This window comes from Gastrolobium bilobum, unplaced genomic scaffold (genome assembly GCF_033153095.1).
Source record: "Gastrolobium bilobum isolate Gb01-03AN ecotype WA unplaced genomic scaffold, APGP_CSIRO_Gbil_v1 utg2833, whole genome shotgun sequence".
Classification (NCBI taxonomy): domain Eukaryota; kingdom Viridiplantae; phylum Streptophyta; class Magnoliopsida; order Fabales; family Fabaceae; genus Gastrolobium; species Gastrolobium bilobum.
This window is the reverse complement of record NW_026899149.1, coordinates 300,075-323,666: the sequence shown is the minus strand read 5'-3', so window position 1 is coordinate 323,666 and position 23,592 is coordinate 300,075. Positions and strand designations below refer to the sequence as shown.

The window sequence follows — 23,592 nt, the reverse complement described above, 5'->3', positions numbered from 1 at the left end:
TTTTTTTAGTGGCTTTTATTTGATTTATTCTTTTCGGACAAATAGTAATCATATAAAATTTTGTTTATATAGATAACAAATACGCACCCGCGCATATTTGTTAAATTTAATATGTATATAAAAGTTTTGAAATATTTTTACATAAATTTGCTGATAAATTTAGCGACATAAAAAATGTGCATAAGTAGAAATACTTTTCTTTCTCTTTTTATTACAATAAAAAATAAAGAAAAGGGTAAGGAACAAAGTAAACACAAATAGTAATCAGAGGCAGGGTTGTTAATGATTTTATAAGTTTGAAAAGATGCTTCGCTAAAATCACGGCTTCATTTCCAAAGTGGAATTAAGTAGTAGCCGTACATATGCACATAAACCTAAAATTCGGTGCAAGTGTTAAATCATAAAAGAAAAATAAAGAATTCGGTGATGGTCGCTTAAAAAGAACAGTAATCATGGATCTTCCGTACATGATTATGCCTTAGAGCAGGGCACACCGGCACCTCCTTCGCTTCTCGCTTTTTGAATTAAACAAAGGTCAAGGGAGCATCCGATAGAAGAGAGATTATTTTTTATCTGAAAATTTTAATTTTCAGAAATATGATAAAAATATTCAGTTTACGATAATATTTAAAAATTAAAAATTTAAAAATATTTAATTTTCTGAAAATTCTAAAAAATACCTACCAAACGTTTCCCAAAACCTAAGATTTTTAAGTGGGGACAAGGAAGCTGCACTATTTGAAGAATACTAAAAGAATTTTAAAAAGGATAATTAGTGTATGGATCTTTTAAGTGTACAGTGTTTAAAAAGTTAGTTTTAATTCACACAATATGCATTTTCACATGCATGGTGCTCAACAAGAAGAGAAGGTAAAACGTCCGTTTCTATATGTTATTTAATTCAGATGGGAATACTGTAGCAAAATGCACCAACCTGCCTACAAAAGAAGAAACACCAGTCCTTTTACGAGTTGCTTTTGATTTTGTCTTCCCTTAGGCCTTAATCCTTGTGGACGGTGTCATTGTTATCATGGAAAAGGGTAATCTATTTCCAAGCGGAGGAGAAACTTTTGACAAAGGGAGCATGATATAATGATATGAAAGTGCCACACCAATTTTTGTTCATGAATAATAAGTACTACAGAGTTGGTAGATAAAGAGATAATTCATCAATCTATAGTTTTTGGTTCAAAAACAAAAGTTTAGATTCATCAGTTCTAATAACCTTTTCCCCCCAACTTTTACGTACTTGATCGTTATTTTAGGGGACGTTTGGTAGAGAAGATAATTTTTTTTTACTAGATAAATACATTTATCAGGTATATGGTAGGAAAATGAATTTCGTAAGAAAGTTAAAAAAAAATTATTTGATTGATCAAAATTTTACCAAAAAAATTGGATTAAATTTTATGAGTCTGTGTTTAGTTGAAATAAAAAAAAGTGATGGAAAAATTAAGTTGAAAAAACAAAAGTAACCTTTATTATTATAATTTTGAAGGTAAAAGAACACTGGAAGCACGGTTCCAAATTCTTGAAAGTCACCATATACTGTCTATTTTTTGAAAGTCCACACATGTACTTTTCAAGAGGGTAAAAAATTTACTATGCATGTCCATTTTTTCCCATTTGCATAGCTTTCTACAAATACCATATTGCAATTGGCAAAGTTGAAGAGTGCATTTGTTCTCTTTTTTCACATGATTGATGATTGCTAGGCAAATAAGTTTGCAGGCTAAATTTATAAAAATCCTCTACCAAACAAGGACAACAACATTTACCAATGATGAATGATTGGGAATATTTTCAGAAAAACCTATACTATCTAATGACTGGATAAATCGGTCTAGGAAGGATGGGTCCAGCAAACCGGATTAATCGGGTAATTAATAATGCATAACAATTGAAATAAAAGTTAATCTTAAACAAGTTAAATATTAACTTTACTCATCTTTGATAAAATACAACCCTTTTATGCTTGAAGTCTAAAAACAGAGGTAGCACTTCTTATTCTATCGATATTAAATATAAGTTCATGCAATAAATCTAGTTATATAAATAAAAACTAACATGCCACTCACTATATTAAACGTTAACCCTTAAAAACCAAACACAAGATTGGTCTTTTGGACTGGTAGTAATTTAAACTTTGGTGGCATGATCATAATCAAATTGGAGCACCGCATGAGTAAGTGATTTGACAGGATTCTCCAATGGCGATTGAGTACTGATGAACAGGTCTAACAAGGAAAGGTGGCAAGCGAACTAGAAGTTCACACACACATTGGCTATCAACTTCCCTAGCCCACCTGCAACAGTTTTCTTCCTCAGGTGTTTGGCGGCGCCTATGCCTGTGTCCATGCCTGTGGCTGTGACCATGTCTATTATGGTGGTGTCTGTGATCATCAGGTGATGGAGGATTGTCTGGTCCAGGTTCAGGTTCTGGTTCAGGCTCTGGTTCTGGCTCTGGCTCAGGCTCTGGTTCTGGCTCTGGGGTAGGTGGGGGCACAGGTGGGATCCCTGGTACAAATGGTAACCTTGAACATGCATAGTTTACTAGTGCAAATTGTGAACCACAAAGTGGGCGTGGAGTTATTGGTACCATAGGAATTGGTGGCCTTATTTGGCTCTCCATCTTTGGTACTATTGCTAGGAATATCAGAGCCAATGTTATTAAATTGAAGATCTTGACTCTTTCCATTTTGTCTCTTACTCTTTGTCTTTCTCTACCTGGTTAGTAATACATCAGATCCCAGAGGTGTTTCAATGTTCATATGGCCCCTTAGAAGTTAGAACTACTTATATACACTTTGCATATTCATTGGGATAGTGGGGTTTCTAATAGGTTGTTTTTCTGGTGAATTGCAATTATAAAATGTAAATTACCAAGAGAATGAGTTGAGGTCCTGCTTTTTTCATCCATTTTGTGTGATGACTTTGTAGGTTACGTGCAAATGATTCTAAATAGGAGAGGTTGGACCACCAACCTTGTTCCTGAACTATTTTTTAATCAATTACTCTCGCACTGGTGGGGAGTGTAGTTAAACGGTATTTTAGATGGTGCACAAATTATCAACATGCTGAACTTATGAGGCAGAAAGGAAGTGTTCTATGACAAGAAGTCCCATTTATTTGGAGATAAAGAGTGAGAAAAACAAATATCTCATAAACTATGTAGTCATGCTTGTTGCAAGGGTTAGGGATTGAGCTAGATGAGCATTTCTGCTTTCACCACCCACAAACACTAAAGAATATAATTATTTAAACAACGCTTGAATCTTGAGAATACAAAAGAGACAACATATGCCTAGAGTCATTGAGTTGAACGTGACACGGCATAGGTGTAGAGGTGAATCTGATGGTATAAAAATAAATGTGGCTTTTTGCATATGTAGTGTGTGTTGTCTACATAACATTACCCAAGCCATAAAGCTAATAATTTCCAGCTCCTTATAAAAAAAAATTAAATGTTATTTCACAACCTTCAAACGGTTCTATGATGAATTGAAATATACGTTTCACATTGAAACAATGGAGAATAACAATTCTCTTAAAGTAACAAGCATGATACTATGACAAAATCAAGTTCATTAAAACTTTCCAGACTTTGTTTCCAGCTGTTCCAGAATCAAGTAGACAATTATTTCATTGCTTCTTTTGAGAAGGTAGTTTGGTAGCAAAAATACTCAATATCCTAGAATCCAACTCCATCCTTAGCATATAGATAATTTGTTTCTTTCACTTTGAATGATCACAAAACTCCAACATCAGATGTCTCCCGCAGAAATACATATTTATTTTCCTCTCATTTTAGTCATAGTTCTAGGCTCAATGTATGATCACTAAGTCTAAATGATCTCTTCAATACCTATTGGGTTCGATCACACACAATTGAATCTGCTACTGTTGGTGAGTGCTTGAGCTGGGGTAATATTTGCGAGATTGCTGGTTTGTTGGCGAGATTCTCTGCGAGATAGTGGAGCTAGTACTGGTTCTTTGGAGTGATTTGAGGAAACTAGGGGTACTTGCAAAGTAATTCGATGCTTAAGTCAATAAGGATTCAAGATGTTCAAGTATTGATGATAAGATATCATACATGAGCTTAATGCCTATGCATTTATAGTAGATGAGTGCCTTGCTTATACCATCTTAATACGACAGTGTTTATTTTTATTGGTGGAGAATGATAGTTTTCACATGCTAAGTTGTGGGTGAGATGCTTATGATCAAGCTAAACCCTTGTAAATGTTGTGGTATGCAGGTACTGTCTTTGAGCTATTGGTTCATAAATGGGTCAAGTTGTCGTGACTTCTGAGCAGCTAATGGCTAATGTTGCTTAGTCCAATTGTCTAAGTTGCCAGTTGTATGTGTTAGGAGGTTGCGAGATCTTCACATTACACGAGATGGATGCATTTTCCTCATCACTAAGCAATGGTCTTTTGGGCTCATTTGGCCTTTCTCTAATTGGGTCTTCTATTTTGTATAAATAAAGTCCAGACACTAAGATAATTACTTACCATGATCAGAAACTTAAGTTCATTTACAACCTTCCTCGTTACAATATGAAAGCATAATTAGATAAGAAAGTTTTAGTCATGTAGTCTCATTTTGGTATTTTATCACGCGTTTCATTGGTTTCCCATATAGTCCCCCAAGGACTTCAATGATAGTCTATTATTACATATAGTCCCCCAAGGACTCCAACATTAATCTCCTTTTTATTTTTACTTTTTTCAAGTAATGTAACCCTTTGGTTTTTGTCATTCACAAATCAAGTTAACACACCACTGCAAGTAGAAGGGCATATCTTTTAAAAGAGTCCTTTTATGCCATACATACACTAAATTGTTTGTATGCTTTATCTCTCAACATTGCTGTTCCTATATATAATATTCCCGCATAAATAACATGCCTAAATCAAATGGCTTGTAAAAGCAACCCGTGTATATCCATCAAAAAACTTTCCCAGTATTGGCACTGGAATCCTCTCATATCATATGTAACGAAAAGGGAATGCAACTCATGGAAAACCCCAATTCTTTCTTCTTCATCACTCTTTAACAATCCAATTCTGAAGCATGCATGAATCGAGTACCAGTTGTCACTTGTCACAAAAACCAAAAGGGCGTCCCATCGAAATTCACAAACTTAAAAAGATGCAAACTTTAACGGGCCTAAAGCCCTAACGGGTTCTACACAAATTTAACTTAACCTGAGCCCAAAAAAAAACAAAGAAAAAAAAGAAAACGTAGTGAAAAACAGAGACGACAATATAGTCCACGGACACAGTATGACATTATCTGCATCATATGGAATATAATATAATGAAAATGATCGAGGGTCACATTATGCTATGTTAAATAAGTATAAATGTCATTCTCTCTCTTTTCTTTCAGGCGTAATGGATTCTTACAATATTATTAAAATTGACTCGATTATTGATTAACATACTGTGTTATTAGTTTAACCAGTGAATTATTAATATTGTCCAACAAATAAAAATTACACAATAGTTTATAAAAAAAAAAGAAACACACAACCTTTCTTCAAATATTTAACATTTATTACAAATGAAATTCAGATAAAATCTTGACGATTCATTAATTTATTTTATTAATTATAATTTTGTCATATTTTATAAGTTTCTTAAATTAAAAAAAAAAAAGTGTTTGAAATGATCTTTTTAAATTTATAAATATTTTTTTTATATGAATCGGGCCCGATTTCACCGATTCGCACCAATTTCATTACTTGACCTAATTGTAAATTTACCTAGACTAATTATATGACGGCTGAATTTCACCGATTGGCACCAATTTCATTACTTGACCTACTTGAAAATTCACCTAGATTAATTATATGACCGTTTTACCAGTTAACACAGGTCTACCCGGCCGGGCGGTCTGAGTTTGTGAACACTGAATTCTTATGTCATAGATGAGACAATAAACATGTGGGCCCACATGTTTTCGATGGATCCCACGAGCTCTTGTTGTGTCAGCCGGAAAATTTTTGACGTAAGAAACCATTAACCCTTTGATTAATAAAACGTTTCTTTCATACTGTGCTCAAATTGGTGCAAGTGTTTTTTTCTTTTCTGAATTCTGAGTGACAGAGTATGTTGGCTCTGACTCTGAATGCGATGAACCTTGGTCGGAGGGTGTTCCCTCCGGGGCACTTCGTTAACGATGCTGAGGATATTCCGTTTGGGACGTTGTGGTGGTTCGTTTATGCTGGAGTTTCTTGTTTGCTTGTTGTCTTCGCTGGGATTATGTCTGGTCTCACCCTTGGCTTGATGTCACTGGGACTTGTTGACCTTGAAATTCTCCAGAGGAGTGGCTCTTCCACCGAGAAAAAACAAGCTGGTACAGTGTTACCTCTCACCTTTTTCTTCTCTCAATCAATAGTGTTATAATAAACTCATGATTTTTGGGTTCAATTTGCAGCTGCCATTTTTCCTGTTGTTCAAAAACAGCACCAGTTGCTTGTAACCTTGCTTCTTTGTAATGCTTGTGCCATGGAGGTATTTGCATTTTATTTATTAAAAATTCAAATTCCTGCTGAAATGGGTTTGCTTTTTTTATTATTATCTTATCACTATGCATAATGGATTTCTTGCTGATTAACCAAGTGTCCATATATATATATATATATGGGTCCCGTTCTTCTGGAAGGCAGAAAAACAATGTCTGTTTCAAAGACAAAAAAATAAGACAAACAAGTGTTTTGTTTTATCAGGATCGTGGTAAAATAAATTTTTTTCCGTGTCTATGACTATGTCAGACAAAACTATTTCTGTAGCAACACGGCAGAAATAGTTTCGCCCATATATATATATATATATATATATGGATTCCTCGTTTCTGCTGTAAGTTGCAGTAAATATATTTATATAAGATACGGATCCGGATCCTGAAATAAAAAAAAAAAAAATCCAAAATACGGAACCGGATCCTAGTGGAAGTAAGTATTCCTGTAAATTTTCTGATCTGCAGCAACATGAGAGCTGTTAAAGCCTATATATATATATATCTTTTGTCATTAAAAAAAAACTTATGCAGCAACGTTAGGATACAGTCCTCGATCCTGATTTTTTTTTTGAAAAAAATCAAGTGTGACCCACTTGCTTATGTTTGTTGTACCCAATAAAATTGTCCATCACTGCAAAAAATTTGCACCCTATATATATATATATATATATATATATATATATATTATCAAGTAATTCTTATTCTTATTTAATAATTTATACCCAAGAGATGAAGTGTGCTCCTTTGTAACTGAAAGATAATGTGTTTCAGTCAAGAAACAGCCGCAGGCTGTATACAAGGATTCCCTCACCCCCTAATCTACCATCTTTGGTCAGGTTTTAATAGGAAGTGATTTCTATTTAATAAATCATACCCCCTGAACACTTTAATTGTTGGCCTTTGCTTCAAAGGGTTTAACCAACAATGTTGCTGGTCCTTTTAGCAACTAAAAGATACAAGTTATATCTGACGTGTCACCACACCAACAGTATATCTTGCTGGCATATATCCATTGGAGCATTCTAAGTATTTAATATTCATCCAATTTAGGTGTAAAAAGTGTTACACTGCTAGTAAATCATTTAATGGCACTTATTAAACAATATTAAAACTTTTACTACAAGTGAAATATTTTTATTAATCCAACAATGTGGCTCTTTCTTATTTATTAATTTATTTTCTTGACAATGGATTAAATTTAAATTCATACTAAGACATCATATTTCTCTCTGGAACTCTGACTAGAATATGATGCTAATGAATTGAGAACTTCTGGTGAAGAAAATAAAAGAAAAATAGCTGTTCTGAGTATTTTAGTCAGTTTTAGAATAAGTCTATATTTAATCTGTCTGAACCTTTTGCACACCTTGATCTTCTCAACATTTGCTGAAAATTTTGAAATATATATAAAATAAACTGAACAACTTTTAAGTTATAGTCACTTTGGATCAGATGGCACCTTATTCTCCTTGGTGAACGAGAATGATGTTCTTAAACAAAAAAAAGAGCTACAAAATCCAATGTATAACAGATTAAACCAATAAATTATTTTAACTTTGCTTTTGTTTAGCTGATGTAATAACAACTACTGATGGATCCTTCACTTTTGTGTTTTTTTCCTGCTGTTTTGATTTGCAGGCACTTCCAATTTACCTTGATAAAATTTTTCATCCTGTTGTAGCAGTATTGTTATCTGTAACTTTTGTTCTAGCTTTTGGAGAGGTACAATATTTTTTCAATCCAGTTTGCTTGCAACATACACAAGTATTTAGTCAGGACATTGGACTGACTGTTACAACACCACTTGGCCTTAGGTTATCCCACAAGCTATATGCACAAGATATGGGCTCTATGTTTGTGCAAATTTTGTGGGGCTTGTACGTGTCCTGATGATCATCTGTTATCCAATTGCTTATCCTATAGGAAAGGTAAAGATTATGCTTGTCTAAATCCTTACTTTAATTGAAGAAATTCTATTAACATAATATCACATTCTAATATAGCATAAAGGTGATAGACAACTTTACCCACCCAGTAGAATTTTGCTTATTATAGTTTTTGTGATTCTAATTATTTAATTAATTCTATGTTCAAAAGGTTACCAAAAAAAATAAAAAATTCTATGTTCAGATAGATCATATGTAAAGTGCTGATTCAACTCAAAAGCTTAAGTTCTTGGGTGAATGCTACAATAATAGTTTTATATTATATTTCTCTAACATGCCTCCTCACACAAGAGCCCATTGGACTTGCAAGATGGACAATGCACAAGCACCCATTTAGCTGTGCTAAAAAACTCTATAATATTTAATTATTTTGTAATAGAAAGGGGGCAGTGGGGATTGAACTTGTGACCACTTAGTCACAGAGGCTTTGATATCATGTAAAGCGTCAATTGAACCTAAAAGTTTAAACTGTTATGTGAAGGCTACAACAATGGTTTTATGTTATAGTTCTCTAACATCATACTTTGAAATTTCCTGATTGCATTGTATCCTTATTCTCATGCTATGTGGTAAAAGGGTAATGTTGGAACAATTTGGGTTGAGTTATTTTTGGCTGAACCATTCAGTATACTCATATGAAGCTGTTTTATATGTTATTAATATTTTTTTGGAGGAATCTTCTGTTCAGATCATATCAGCAGACATTTTTATTCACAACAAATCATGGCTTTTGTAGAGCTTATACTATGATTTTTATGCTTCCAGGTTCTGGATGTTTTACTTGGACACAATGATGCACTGTTTAGGCGAGCACAATTGAAAGCCCTTGTTTCAATCCTTAACCAAGAGGTAATCTGTTTGAATCACCACGTGCATTTTGCACAGCTTCCTATTCAAGTCGATTAACCACTTGATTTCCCTGCAAATATGTTCTAATAATAATATTATAATTTATAACCATGTAAAAAAAGATTTTGATAACATTTTACAAAGGAATGCTGCTAATTTCACCATGTCAAATTTTCAAGTATCTTTAATTCTTTTTTATCTCAACTTTATTTTCTTGACCATTTAAGGCTGGTAAAGGAGGTGAACTCACACACGATGAGACAACAATTATCAGTGGAGCGCTAGATCTCACTGCAAAGGTAGCCACTGATTTGAAGAAAAATCATTCTGATAGCTTTATCTCTTGCCATCTATATGTAACAAAGAGTTGGACAATTGCCATTTCTTTGAAGACCCTACATCAGAATATTTGAATCTCATGAAATTTTCATATAGTGTACCCAAAAATGTAAAAAATATATGGTGCCAGTGTGAAATTTATGCTCCAAAAATCTATTATGTATTGGCTCCGTGTATGGAGCTGTAGAATAAGACTCTAGTATGAGCACTTAAGTTAGGAGGGCATGCTATTTTGGCAAATGAAGCAACTGTCATTTTACATAATTTCCAAGTTGGAACTCTACATTTGTATATGTGGTCCTTGCTTCATCATCCATGATAGTTCCTTCACTTAGCTAGTTGACATGCCCTTACGGGCTTAATGAGCTGGGTTCTCTTTATTGTCTGACTGTCACTGTATCAGTGATAGCTGTCTATGGATGTGTTGTGATTTTGCATCTCATTCAGGCCCATCCACTGTTTCAGCATCAAGATAAATTTAAAATACGGATGTATCTAATATATTGGCTGTTCTATAATAAAAAATATTTCTACACTGTTACACAGACTGCAGAGGAAGCTATGACACCAATTGAATCTACATTTTCCTTGGATGTTTCTTCCAAATTGGACTGGTGCGTTTGCTTCCTTAAGTTTTTCTTTTCAAATCTATATGGCAGTCACGGAAGGTCCAGTTATTTTTCTTCCTCACATGTGCTTGATAGATATTATTTTATAAGCCTATGTCTGGCTGAAGTTGAGTTCAACCAAAGTATCTTGAATCACTTGATGTGTATCTGAATTATATATCTGAATATTTATCTCATTCTTTTCCTTGTTCCATGATTAACATTGAAGTGGAAGAGTATGTCAAATCAATGAGTTTCTAAGAGCTGGGGATGTTACAGCTCTCCAGTCCTGATAATTTTTTTTCTGTTGTCTTGAATCCTACTCTTTATTGGAATTTCTGCATAGTTATGTATTTAGTGAACAGAATGTTAATTGCTAGTGAGTACCAATGTCTAACTTCAAAACTTTGATATATTATATTTGCTTATTTGACGATGTTATAAGTAACATGAGTAAGTTAGGATATTCTGTTCTTTCCTATGCTTAAATAGCCTATGTTGATTTATTTATATATATGATATATGCTTATATTTCATAAAATCTATTGTTTGATTTGGGAGTATCACATTCCTTATTTCTTTGGAATGCTAGGAAAGGCTATCCATTCTAATAGAGTAATTAGAGGGAGGTTAGTTTTCGAGGAATGGAATGTCAGCTTAACTTATACTATATAATTTTTTGAAACCTAATTTAACTCTGCAGACAAAATTCCCAAAAATGAGGGGAGAAAGGCCAATGAGTTACCTTTCTTTCTTATGACCTGTGACTGTCATTGAGCCACACACATTTCTGACCATAAGTATGTATATTTAGAGCTAAGTAAAGTCATATATTTTTTTCTGCTTTATCACAGGGAAGCGATTGGTAAAATTCTTACACGAGGTCATAGCCGTATTCCCGTATACAGTGGAAATCACAAAAATATAATTGGCCTCTTACTAGTGAGTGTGATTGCCTATAGTGTATCCAAAATGCTTAAGAAATATTTTTGTTGGTACTGGCTGATAAAAACAGTTTGCCACTCTTATAATTTGCTAGGTAAAAAATCTTCTTACTGTACGAGCTGAAGCAGAGACTCCAGTTGGTGCTGTTTCCATCCGAAGAATTCCTAGGTTTGACCAATCGTGCGATTCTATTTAATCTTTTCTAATTTCTCAATTGAATTAAATTATTATTTCTCCTTAACCCAGGGTTCCAGCAGACATGCCTTTATATGATATCCTCAATGAGTTTCAAAAAGGAAGCAGCCATATGGCAGCTGTAATCAAGGTTATAAGTGAGAGAAACAACCCTCAGGCTGCTGGTGATATTGAGAAATACAAGGATGAAGAAGTCATCAAATCCAGTTCTCAACTAACTATTCCATTTCTGGCCAGGTCTTCTGAGAAATCAGAGAATGTTGTCAATATTGACAAACCTCCTAAACATTCTGCTTGCCAACAATGTCAGAAAAATGGCACTACAGCAAATGGTGTCCACCACTTTCCTGATAATGCTGAAGATGGAGAAGTTATTGGCATCATAACCCTGGAGGATGTTTTTGAAGAACTCCTGCAGGTAGCCTCTACTCTTACTATTCACATCTTGTATGTTTATAGTTGCCAGACTCACAGAGAATTGGGAATCGTAGATTATCTACAACCAACCTGGTTATCTACTATATTTTTATTGTCATTTCTTTGAGCTTATGTCACTTAAATTGGGGTTGTGTGTGCATTATTCGTGCAACAAAGAAGATACAATATGTTGCCTATAGAATGAAAATTTTTGCTAATATTTTCATCCATTCAGGAAGAAATCGTAGATGAGACTGATGTGTATATAGATGTACATAGAAGGTGATCTAAATTTTTTAGTTTATTTATTTTCTCTATCTCTCTACATTTCCCATAGCTCTTAAATGGCTACTAAATGAATGTGGAATACATGATGAATTTGGCAGAATACGTGTTGCTGTTGTGGCAGCTGCTTCATCTGTGGCACGAGATCCATCTAGCCGGAAGTTGACAGGTCACAAGTCTATAGCAGGTTAAAATCAGTTTTTGGATTTCTCTCTCTCTTAATGTTTAAGCTTGGAATATAAAGTTGACCATTATGTCGGGGCAGTTTGGATTGCATACTAGAACTTAACTTATTTTGTCAGCTGCAAGTAAATATTGAAGTACATTATTATTCTGCATTAATTAATAGCATATGTCAGGCTAGAGTTCAAGTGAAAGATGATTTTAAAATCATTGGAATAAAAATGCCTTGCATGCTATAGATTAAGTTTGGAGCTCAAGGTTTTCACTTTTCCATGTCTGTAATCTAGATATTCTACTAGTAAATTTCTGTAATATTGTGCCAACTTCTAAGTTAATTTTCCAGCTTCTGCGGCAGACCTTCAGGAGCAATTTACCGCCAAAGTCATTTCAAAAAAATGACAAATTAGTCTCAAGTCTCAACTCTCAAGTGATTGCTTTCATGAAAGATTTTTCAAAATACATAAATTATGTAAAACTTTTTTTTTTCTAGATGCTTTCAACCAAACACACAGTTCTGATAACAATTACAGCATCGTTATGATGCTGGTGTGATATTATCCAAATATTTAGATATCTTATATTGAAATTTGAAATAAAGTTGCTTTCCTGCAGGGGAACCAAACAAGCAGGTGAAAGCTTGACTAAGTTTATAGATGATGACTTACATTCAAGGAGAGTTTCAGGATATCTGATGGAGTATCTCCTGGGCAATACAACATTAGATTAAATCATACTCTTTCTGTATAAAGTTGTGTGGCCACTGCCACTGGTGCATTTTGATGTTAGGACGTTATAATATAGCTTGGAGATGTAGGTCATGCTTTTTTTTAGTCTTTTTTATAAAAATGTAGGTTTTGGATTTAGGAGAGTAAATTTTTATATTTGAAATTTTTGTTTTCTATGCAATTTTGTTTGAATTAATAGGACTTCATGCCTATCATAACTGTTGCTTTTCTCGCTGAAGTTCGGTTTGTTGCACATAGTTTTTCTGTATTTCATAATTTCTGCAGTATATATATATATATATATATATATATATATATATATATATATATATATATATATATATATATATATATATATATATATATATATAGTAGGATACACACAAATAATGTTACGCACAATGTTACGTTCACATCTTAACCGTTGATTTCCGCCAATCAACGGTTATCATTTATTGCGAATTAATAATTAATTAATATATATATATATTAACAAGGATGTTGATTATGATGGCAAAAAAATGGCCAAGAAAAATTTTGACCATGCAAAATGCCAGTTTCTCTTAACAAACTGACCCATGTACCAGGATCTTATCGTGGCTTTGTCTATCTCTTTGTATATTGGAAGAAAATTGCTTTGTCATTTTCTGTTCAAATGAACTGTTTATATCATCGACTCATCTACTCTAGTACTATTAGAAGTTCAAAATTACCGTCCTTTCAACTTTTTTTTTTCTACCCTGCTTTTATATTAGTAAATGTAAGCCGTATAAAAATGTGGAAATTTTCAGTCTTTAGAAAAATGACTATATCATTCAAGTCTTGGATGTTTGGACTTCATAATTGAGCAATGGCAATTACTATATCTTTTTTCTACCCCTCTAGTTGGACACATAAAGCTAAGCTAGAAGCAATGTTCAAGGTCAGATGAAGAAAAAGATTACATGCTAGAAGATCTCATACCAATCCTTCGTCGGAAGTTTGATGTATGCAATAATATGTACAAAATCTGACCTAGCGTATGCTGTTGGAATGGTAATCTGGTATCTGTCTAACCTTGGCAAAAGAGCATTAGGAATTAGTGAAGTAGATCTTCAAGTATCTAAGAGAAACAACAAGTTTATGTAAAACAGAGTTGGAAGGCTTTACGGATGCTAATTTAGGAGAAGACGTTGACTTAAGGAAATCGACGACAAGTTATTTGATGACCTTTGCAGGAGGAGCTATCTCCTGGCAATCCAGATTACAAAAATGCGTTGCACTTCAATGATCGAGGTCTAGTAAATTGCGGCGACTGAAGCTTGCAAGGAGATAATGTGGATGAAGAAGTCTTCCTTGAGCTCGGCCATGTGCAAAACAAATATGAGCTGAAGTGTGATAACCAAAGTCATTCATCTAGCGAATAACTCTTATCACTCTTGCACTAAACATATAGACACGAGGTATCATTGGATCCGAGATGTGGTGAAGGATAGACAACTCGAACTCATCAAAGTGCACGCAGACTTAAATTGGTATGACATGGTGACCAAGCCGGTACTAATAAGAAAATTTGAAGAATAATGGGAAGGTGTCAGGCTGCTAAACCTGACACATTAAAGTTGAAAAGGGGAGATTTCTTGGGGTATGTTCTTATATTTAATGCCAGAGGCTAGGCATGCACTAAATTTATGGGTGCATAGCTCAATGTCTGAACACAACCACCTCAATAAATGTTGTCCACCTCATTATTAGCGAAGATTCTAGAAGAAGGTGTACGGTTTCTCCTTATCTTTATAAACATAAGAAACCCTTTGTAATAGGTTAGCTAAGATAGCCTTGAGTGAAACGCTTTGAAGAGAAGTTTGAGAACGAGAGCTCTTTAGAGAAGAACCTTATAATTGTTGGTGAAATTTGAATGTACCTCTAGTATGACTATGGAGGTTTGATTTCCTTTATAATCCTATTATTTACAGTGAAAGATTTTCTAGACTAGGTTCTGTGATTTTTTCTTCTCTGCACTAGAGAAGGTTTTCCAAGTTAAAATTTGTCGTGTCTTCTTTCCCATCTTTTATTTCTACAATTTTTGTTTGTTTAGCATTTGGCCGACCTGATACTTTAAGCCAGCCTCAAAGTGCCGAGTTGGGAGCTCAACATGTTGACCTATGAATTGAGGGTCCTAATATGATTTTACCCAGCTTAAATCGGACTAGTATCCAATCGATAAACCGATGGATAGTATAAAAAAAATACAATTGCAAAAACACATTATGTGACCTGACCAACCGTAGTGATATCCTGAGTCATAGCACCTGTAGTGATATAGGAAATGGTTTGTAATCCATTGACTTAAACCCCAATTTGGTCGGTGATATGGGAGAAGGTTGGATTTTTGCATTAATTTATTCAGTTAAATACTTATATCTAAGCATGGCCAACTTTCTGACATGGTAATAACTTTGGTACACTGGCTTCACTTTAGCATAAAACTTAAAAGGCAAGGACTGATCTTTATTATAAAAAGTGGGTTGACACTTCAAAACTACAATCAATGAAACTGAGGCCTGAGGCTAGTTTGTAATTTACACAATCAGCAAGTACCCTGCTTCATCTAGTTTCTTTACGTACCTACCTACCAACCAACATACATAATTAAGCTTCAGTTTATTGCTTCTGGCTTGTTATGGTTAATCAGCAAAAATTGGAACCCGAACGCAATGGCAGTGGCACTGTGGCACCGAGCACTGATAGTTTAGTCGTGCCAGCACAAGAGTAACACAGTGCATCTCCATATAATGTAAAGTCGAGTCTTCCTCTGCCTAATGTATTTGGAACACCGTTCCCATGGCCGAACCTTTGAACCCCTCACTGATGAAAATAAACTACCTGTCATCATTTGGTTTCAAGACTTTAAGCTTTGAATCCCCTTTATCAAGGGAGAGAATAAGTCATCATATAAATAGGGGAAGAGGTTGAAGATATGAAAGAAGTCAATTTGTGGTGTTGCAATGTTGTGGTCCATGATTGTAGTAATGAGACATGTCCCACTGTCCATCTAGGATGACTAGGTGACACCACCAATTACAAGGATCAACTCGCACATGTTGTTTCAGTTTAATTAGTAGCCTTGAGTTCGAGTCTTGTGTACGTAGTTGTGTCAAGAAACTTGGCGTACCACAACTAAAAAAAAAATCTTCACAGCATTGAGATTTCATATGAATATGTGGATGGAGTGAGAGAACCTTGGACACTCAGAGACTAATAATAAGGCTTCAGATGTATCTATCCTCCTCATGTTGTTGTTGTTGTTGTTGAATACAACAAGACATGAATTTCCACACGAGGCCAGAATATACATAATCATGTATGCATAGCTTAGGGGATCCAACAACAACTTGAAGACGCATGCAAGCCCTCAGTAGAATCCACAGTCACGTGTACGGTGTCGCCTAAAACTAACGTTGTCATTGTCAACCCATTTTGCTGGCTACCATGACACCACGTCAAAGGTTTCAACACCCTTCACATTCACCACGTACTCATCTTTAGAAGCTTCCCTGTGAAGATCTTCAACTTCGAATGGTGTTGTGAGTTACACCGATACAGACACGAGACATGGTATATGGGATACGACACTACATTTCAACATATTAAATTTAAAAATGCTAGATTGCGACACGTTAGGACATATTTTGATATTATATAATATTTTTAATTTATGTAGTGTATATTATATTTAATATTTAATAAGTTAACAAAAAAATAAAGCTAAACTTATAATATCCATCAATTTTGCAAATAAACATAAAATTTCTCATATATTTATGTTAAACTCAATAGAATGATAATCGTAATATAACAAATTTAATAGTTGAAATTAAAAATACAACGTGTTCTGGATGGCCCAAATACTGGGGCGGCCCAACTACACAGGCCCAACTCAGCTGGCCCAATCACTCAAGCCCAGCCACAGCCTTGCCCCATGGACCCCCTCAACCCCCAACGTAGCAGCAGGCCCAAGGCATACACCAAAATGTCTCATCTTGGAACGCTAACTGTTGAAAGCGACTACGACAGAAACCACAAAGGGAAACTCCCCCTTTGCCCGGCGCTGACACTGCCAGAGTGCAGAGGGCGCAGCACTGCCACAATGACAGCGCCAGCACGCCTAACACTGCACCATGGGAGTAAATCCCAAGGAGAGTTGACCTCTCCCTCACCAGCCCGCTCCATTTCCCTTATAAATAGCCCTCCTGGGCACACCTTAGAGGTATCTTTTATGTACTGTTGTTATGCCCATTTACTTCCAAGTCATTCTCTTGCTATTAATCTGCCATTACTATTAGCTTGCTTGCCTCTTGGAACTATACCTACTAGTCTGGCCATTACCTCGCCTAGTGGTATAATCCATATAATAACATTACCCTATAGGGTACATAGTGGGCTCACAGAACCTAACGGTACACAATGCAACGCAACTTTTGAATCCTTTTTTGAGTCTCTGTAATGTGTGTTGGAGTGTCGAGAAGTGTCGGAGACAAAACATCATATATTTTGAAATGTCATGCATCATAGGTTTTCAGTTCTCAGTCACATTTAATTGCAAGTCCTGCGTCGGGTTTGTCCATAGCTCCAAAAATAGACAGACTGGGCCAGATTCTATGACTTAGTGGGTTGAGTCCAGTACCCGTGTAAGAGGGACTTTGTTCCTGGGCCGTAGCTTTCCATTGGGCCCGACCCACGTGAACGAATCTGTGACTTGATTTTGAAGGTAGGACAGGGAATTAGAATATGACGCTTTTCATTATAATTTAGAAGTTATTTTGTTCAATTTTAATAAATGGTGTATGTAAGTACTGTGATGGATATTTTGGTGGTTAGATAGCGTACCGTGTTATTCACCAAGAACACTATCAACTATCTTAATCAATGATAAGATTCACTCTCACTGTCATTATTATTGCTATGTTCTTAGCTTAACCTTTTAGAATTTATTTTGGGAGGGTTTGGCTAAAGGAAGCTTTCATGACCTTATCTCAATAGGACTAGAGATTAAAAAATCAAAAGGGATAAGATATTTGAGGTGCAATAGTGTGATATCTACCCCTAGGGCACTCGACAGTGACACCCCCATTTGCGGTGCAATAGTTACTTTTTTTTATATTTTTTTTTTTTTTTGAAATTTTATCACAAATTTATCGGTTAATCAACTAATCTACTTGAACCGAATAAGATTACAAAGACAATAAAATTCTACCTACTAAATTTTTAACTGGGTGACTAATTAAGCTGGAATAACTCTTTATTAATTAATCCTCTTCCTTGGTTATTTCAATTAGTAAATTGATCTCTCTAATTTTTTTATTTATTTTTAAAAAAAAAGGTAAAATAGAAAAGGAGAAGACGTTACTACTGCATTCACAAGCCAAAAATAATGCACATTCCCGTTTGTGTTTACATAAAAAGATAACAACTCAAATCAATTTCCATTAATCAACTTTTTTAAATAACTTCTTAAATAACATTTGTTAAAATGTTGAGTTGATTCGGTAGAAATAGCCGCTTTTTACATTTAAGATAAATTTGATTGATTCATTGAATTTACCGAATTGACTTAGTATAAAAAAAAAAATCTAGTTCTTCCCAAATTAAGAAAATAAAAAATGAACCATGTTCACGTCTCTATTGTTCGCGTCCTAGTTGAGTGTCTCTATTGGTCGCCTCTCTATTGTCTTCTCCGTTCGTCTTCGTCCTCAATCTTTCGTCCGTCCTCACTTCTCTGAATTTATTGGTGAATTTATTAGTGAAAAATGGAAAGAAGAACATGATATTAACTTTGATTTCGATGACTTAAATTAGAGATGTTGAATCTCTTTTATAATTTTATTTCCTTTGTATGGATTTAAATTTAGAGTGACTTTGTATAGATGTGTTTTGAATTTATATATGTTGGATATTTTTCGTCGCTTTTCCTTTCGCTGCTGATGAGAAAAGTTACAGCAAATTATTAACACTAGGATACGGGGTCATATCTTGACCTAAAAAAAAAAAAAAACCACATCAAGATCCGGACGCGTATCCTGATGAAAATAAGTGTTGCTGCACTTTTTCCCATCTGCAGTGATCGAAAAAGTATATAACCCTTAGTTTTTTTAGTATAAAATAGACTAACGTTTCATTTACATTTTTCTATTCATCTATGCCGTTTTTATGTAGAAACTATGTTTTAACAACAATACTTATATCACAAGGCCAAATCAGTACTTTAATACAACAACACACACTACGTACGTAGAATAAATCTTTGGTACTACTGTTGTACCAAAATTCAGCGCATCTCATCAATTAGAACATTACACATCAGAGAAGAGAGAAAAATTTTGACAGAAAAAACGGAATTTTAACTGACATGTAATATTTTCATTGGTGGGATGCACTGAATCTTTAGTACAGCAGTAGTACCAAGGATTTATTCACGTATCAGATACTCACTAGAATAAACAATATCTACCAAATATACATTCTTTTTGTTTCAATTATCTTCAACATGAGCAATAATCTGAAGTGACTAGATTCCGTTAAGCCTCCCCCAATGCCTTCTTGATGTCATTCTGTAAAGACAACGAAACAAGTAATGAGTACAAAAATTCAAGTTTCAAGAACATAAAATATGGAAAAACATTTTTTTCATGTTGCATGAAAATTCAATTCTCATGTTCTGATCCTTCGATTTGCGTGCAAAACTTTTCATTTTTTTTTCTCTTTTTAATAAATGTGGGACTCACCACTAATTGAATCACAAAATGAGAATTCAATTCTCATACAACAACATGAGAAAATCAAACCCCACGTAATATACCAGCTTTTTTCACATTGTCATACCAAGCCTCTAGTTACATACCAATAACCCCTCACACACACACACACAAAAAGAAATTATTGCATATCCCTGAAGCGCTATGTAAGATTGAGCTCCCCCGTCCATACCTTGACATCTTAGCCTTAATAATAATGGGATCCATTACTCACATATTTATCATTTTTTTTTATTTTTTTTTTAAGTAAAGCTGAGATAATAATTATGTAGGTGGTGGCCCAATCATTATTTAAGGCTTAGATGTCAAAATACAAATGCAATGACCACAATCTTAGATGGTGCTCAAGGGAGAGAGAGAGAGAGAGAGAGAGAGAGAGATTACTTCAAAGGCCAAAGGTGAGGTGGTTGGACCATAACGCCCTATAGCTTTCCCTTCCTTGTCAACCAAAAACTTGGTGAAGTTCCACTTTATCCTAGACCCCAGAAATCCTGTTTTCTGTTGTTTAAGGAATTTGTAGACAGGTGCTGTATTGGGTCCGTTGACATGTATCTGCAAATTAAAAGGAATTGAATATATGTATATATTATTTTGTTAACAACACAATGCTTAAAAAGATTGCAGATTGGTGGACAGTACAGTTATAATTATTTAGTAATACAGCAAAGAGATGCATAACATAACCCACAAAGAAATAATTCAAGAACAAACAGATGCATATCTAGACTCACTCATTTGTAAAGATGAACATAAACCTTTAGATGCAGCACATACTCTACTCACTCCTCCAACATGCTTTCCAATTGGCTTCTGTTAATTACTTTGGAAGACTAGATGCCAATACAAAACCAAAATTTCATACATCTTTTCCTTCTACCAATACATTTTATGTTGGCTGAATTGACAAGACAAAGCATTGCTTTTTTTAAAAAAAGAAAAAAATTATAGCTCTAGACCTATCCAACACATTGTAGACCAATCCACTAATGATATAGATAGCTCTAGAATTTAATTGAGCAGAAAAAACAGCACTTTATCTCAATGCTCATGTAGATTTTATTTCAAGTCATATCTGAAGTAATCCAAGGTATTTGACATTGATAATATTCATATTTTAATGAGAGAACCACTTTTTCTCAATTTCAATTTACAATAAAATTGGGAAATTTCTAGCTCATTCCACCTTGAAAATAGCAAGCTCAAAACTCTAGCAAGTCAACTTGCAAGGTTTGATAAACATGTCAATAAAGTAAGACATGCAGCAGGGATTTTGGAACTCATTGCTCAATAAGTATACAACCCAATCTGTATACAACTAGTCAACTCACAAGTAAAATAAATAGTTCAAAGTTTAACAGAAATTATGCTGTTATAGCTGCACTCTTTTTTTTCTTTTTTGGTGACATAGAGATTTGAACCTATAATCTCTTGAAAACTACCAAAACCCCTCATCACTAACCCAATCCTAGTAGCTTTGATAGCTGCATTTATGAACCTAAGACAGAGCTTGAATGAGTTAACAAGTCATGTTGTCATATAGTACATACCAAAAACCATCTCTCACCAATGAAGGTTCTATATTTTACAGTAAACTAACTTAAACTAGACAATTCTAATTTAATGAGGTTTACACTCACAGAACATTGAGTCAGAGGAAAACAATAACTAGGGTCTGACCTACAAACAGATACAAAGTCATTTTTAAACAGCTGTGTGTGTAAAAAGGTAAGCCGATTTGATCGGTGTAGCAATATTTTAATACTTGTCTAGTTCTCTTGCAATATTATGATTAACTGGAATAAATAAAAAGAAAAAGGAGAGGATTTGACTTCAGAAAAGAAGAAAAAGCAAAGTTTTAAGAGTTCACAAAAAATACATACACATAAGAAGTAATGTACTCTTTCAAATTTGACCTCAATCTTGCTTTGGAACTTATTTTTTATGCTGCTGTTTCGGAGCAATTAGCATCCTACCTAGCCAAACACTCTAAAATACAAGTAGGATGCAATAAAGAATAAAATCTATGCTTCACTGGCCACTATACGTGGTTCCTAAATTACAATACAGTTATCTCCATATCCTTATTCATTTTTCAAATTTTTTGAATAAAAAAAGGGATATGTTATCCTTATCCTTAGTCAAGTCATTACAGGAGAAAAACTGTCTTGTTAGGTGTGGATATATGCGTGTAGGAGTCCTAATCATGGTTTAAGCATCCTGCTCTCATACCTTGATCACAGTTTTGAAGAATCATATATGGTATTCAGTAGATGCAATAACGAGTTTACCAAAACTAACAAAATTGTTTAGACCTATGCAACATGATATCTTCCCATATAAAAAAGGGTTCACTTAACCATTACTAAACAACTTAAAACTACTGGATTCGATGACAAAACATGGTGATGTAAACCAAATCAATCAATAACTTGATTATTGTCCTTTCATTCATTTTGGAGTTTCCAACATCCAACAATAAGCTCAATAATAACCAGGACAGAAAAACGATCAGTAAAGGATCCAGATACCCTACACAAAAATCCAGCACCATACCTTTCCAAAAATGGGATATTCAGCCTTGTATCTTGTACAAGCAAATTGCTCAGCCTCCTGACTAGTCCCAGGCTCTTGATTCAAAAACTGGTTGCATGGAAATGCCAATATCTCAAGACCTGAGATCAGCCAACAAAATATTCTCAAGTGTGATCAATTTCAGAATTTCTTTTAGGCCCATCAGTCCAAGTTCAAAATGATTTGCAAAGCAAAGATACAAATTTAGAATTCAAGAAGAACATGCAATAACTGTTATGCAACTGCAAGCCTCAAAAACATACCTCTGTCCTTGTATTTGCTGTAAACCTCAGTTAACTGGGTGTAATTGGTATTTGTAAATCCACTGTATTTTAGACCCCATGAATTTAATTAGCTAAACCCATGAACAATTACACTAGAAAGAGAAGGAAAGATTGAATTTTTATAGTAAACACAAGAAGAAAGTTCAATTAGAGAAAGGAGAAAAAAAAAAGGAAAAACCATTTTGAAGCGACATTAACTACAAGAAGAACTTTCCCCTTGTAGTTGCTGAGGTTCACGTCTTTTCCCCTCGCATCCTATGCCAAACAAAAACCAATATGGTAAGAAATTTACATAATGATCTCCAAAATCCAATAAAAAAAAATGGGTTTTTTATTATTATTTTTATTTTTATTTTCTGAAGTTGAGAATTTTAGAAAAGCATGTACCTTGACCGTGAATTCATGGATGGATTTTTCTGAGATTGATTGTGAAGCACCCATTTCTCTCTCTGCCTTCCCTTCAATTCAAGACGTGAAGACTAGTTCTCACTGCTTTCTCTCTCCTCTCTTTCCTAATTTAGATGCTGATCTGTCTCTGTTAATATTTGGGTATTTCACACTCTGTCGGTTCAACATTTTATACTATTCTCAATCTCAATTCTGGTTCGATAAGTTTGAGGTACAGCGATGGCAGATAGACAGATAGATAGACAGTTAACCTTTGTGTTTTTTAAGATAAAAGTTGACAATGTTTCCAATTCAACAATATTTGTAAGGAAAAAATCTTTATCTTTTTAAATATCCTTTCACTTTCATCGAGAGGTGGGATTCACCATACCTTTATTTTATTTTTTGTCAAGTCTCTATCCTCATATATATATATATATATCTCTTTTTAGGAGTGTTCATCAAACGATCTAAACAGATTCAAATCACGATGACCGAACCGAAAAATCGATAACCGAATAAATCGAAAATCGAAAA

General features: G+C 34.3%; 3 protein-coding genes across 4 annotated transcripts; 1 reads left to right on the top strand and 2 right to left on the bottom strand.

The window, feature by feature from the left end:
• Positions 1 to 2,164: 2,164 nt before the first annotated feature.
• Positions 2,165 to 2,698, bottom strand: LOC133287687 (vegetative cell wall protein gp1-like). The gene has a single exon (XM_061485345.1). It carries the CDS (start codon positions 2,696 to 2,698, stop codon positions 2,165 to 2,167), a length of 534 nt encoding a protein of 177 aa, XP_061341329.1.
• A 3,394-nt stretch (positions 2,699 to 6,092) lies between these two features.
• Positions 6,093 to 13,146, top strand: LOC133287692 (DUF21 domain-containing protein At4g14240). Of its 2 annotated transcripts, XM_061485349.1 has the most exons (13): positions 6,093 to 6,362; positions 6,444 to 6,520; positions 8,166 to 8,249; positions 8,342 to 8,455; positions 9,239 to 9,322; positions 9,550 to 9,621; positions 10,208 to 10,275; positions 11,124 to 11,211; positions 11,309 to 11,382; positions 11,461 to 11,827; positions 12,062 to 12,108; positions 12,213 to 12,298; positions 12,907 to 13,146. In XM_061485349.1, the coding sequence occupies exons 1-13, from the start codon at positions 6,116 to 6,118 to the stop codon at positions 12,933 to 12,935; spliced, it is 1,437 nt and encodes a 478-aa protein (XP_061341333.1). In that variant the 5' UTR covers positions 6,093 to 6,115; the 3' UTR covers positions 12,936 to 13,146. The 2 variants fall into 2 exon arrangements, with proteins under 2 accessions (XP_061341333.1, XP_061341334.1); XM_061485350.1 differs by lacking the exon at positions 12,062 to 12,108.
• A 6,076-nt stretch (positions 13,147 to 19,222) lies between these two features.
• Positions 19,223 to 23,318, bottom strand: LOC133287693 (probable glutathione peroxidase 5). The gene is made up of 6 exons (XM_061485351.1): positions 23,056 to 23,318; positions 22,847 to 22,923; positions 22,648 to 22,709; positions 22,367 to 22,485; positions 20,198 to 20,365; positions 19,223 to 19,609 (listed from the first exon to the last, which is right to left on the bottom strand). Exons 1-6 carry the CDS (start codon positions 23,107 to 23,109, stop codon positions 19,577 to 19,579), a joined length of 513 nt encoding a protein of 170 aa, XP_061341335.1. The 5' UTR covers positions 23,110 to 23,318; the 3' UTR covers positions 19,223 to 19,576.
• Between the last annotated feature and the right edge of the window lie 274 nt (positions 23,319 to 23,592).

What these genes read in the sequence shown, in the direction of transcription:
- LOC133287693 (XM_061485351.1), bottom strand. Translation starts at nt 23,109, where the DNA reads ATGGGTGCTTCACAATCAATCTCAGAAAAATCCATCCATGAATTCACG. An exon ending in CAGCAAATACAAGGACAGAG is followed by an intron (nt 22,486 to 22,647) that starts GTATGTTTTTGA and finishes GGCTGATCTCAG; the next exon opens with GTCTTGAGATATTGGCATTT. An exon ending in AATATCCCATTTTTGGAAAG is followed by an intron (nt 20,366 to 22,366) that starts GTATGGTGCTGG and finishes TTTAATTTGCAG; the next exon opens with ATACATGTCAACGGACCCAA.
- LOC133287687 (XM_061485345.1), bottom strand. Translation starts at nt 2,698, where the DNA reads ATGGAAAGAGTCAAGATCTTCAATTTAATAACATTGGCTCTGATATTC.
- LOC133287692 (XM_061485349.1), top strand. Translation starts at nt 6,116, where the DNA reads ATGTTGGCTCTGACTCTGAATGCGATGAACCTTGGTCGGAGGGTGTTC. An exon ending in TTGCTTATCCTATAGGAAAG is followed by an intron (nt 8,456 to 9,238) that starts GTAAAGATTATG and finishes TTATGCTTCCAG; the next exon opens with GTTCTGGATGTTTTACTTGG. An exon ending in TTTCAATCCTTAACCAAGAG is followed by an intron (nt 9,323 to 9,549) that starts GTAATCTGTTTG and finishes TGACCATTTAAG; the next exon opens with GCTGGTAAAGGAGGTGAACT.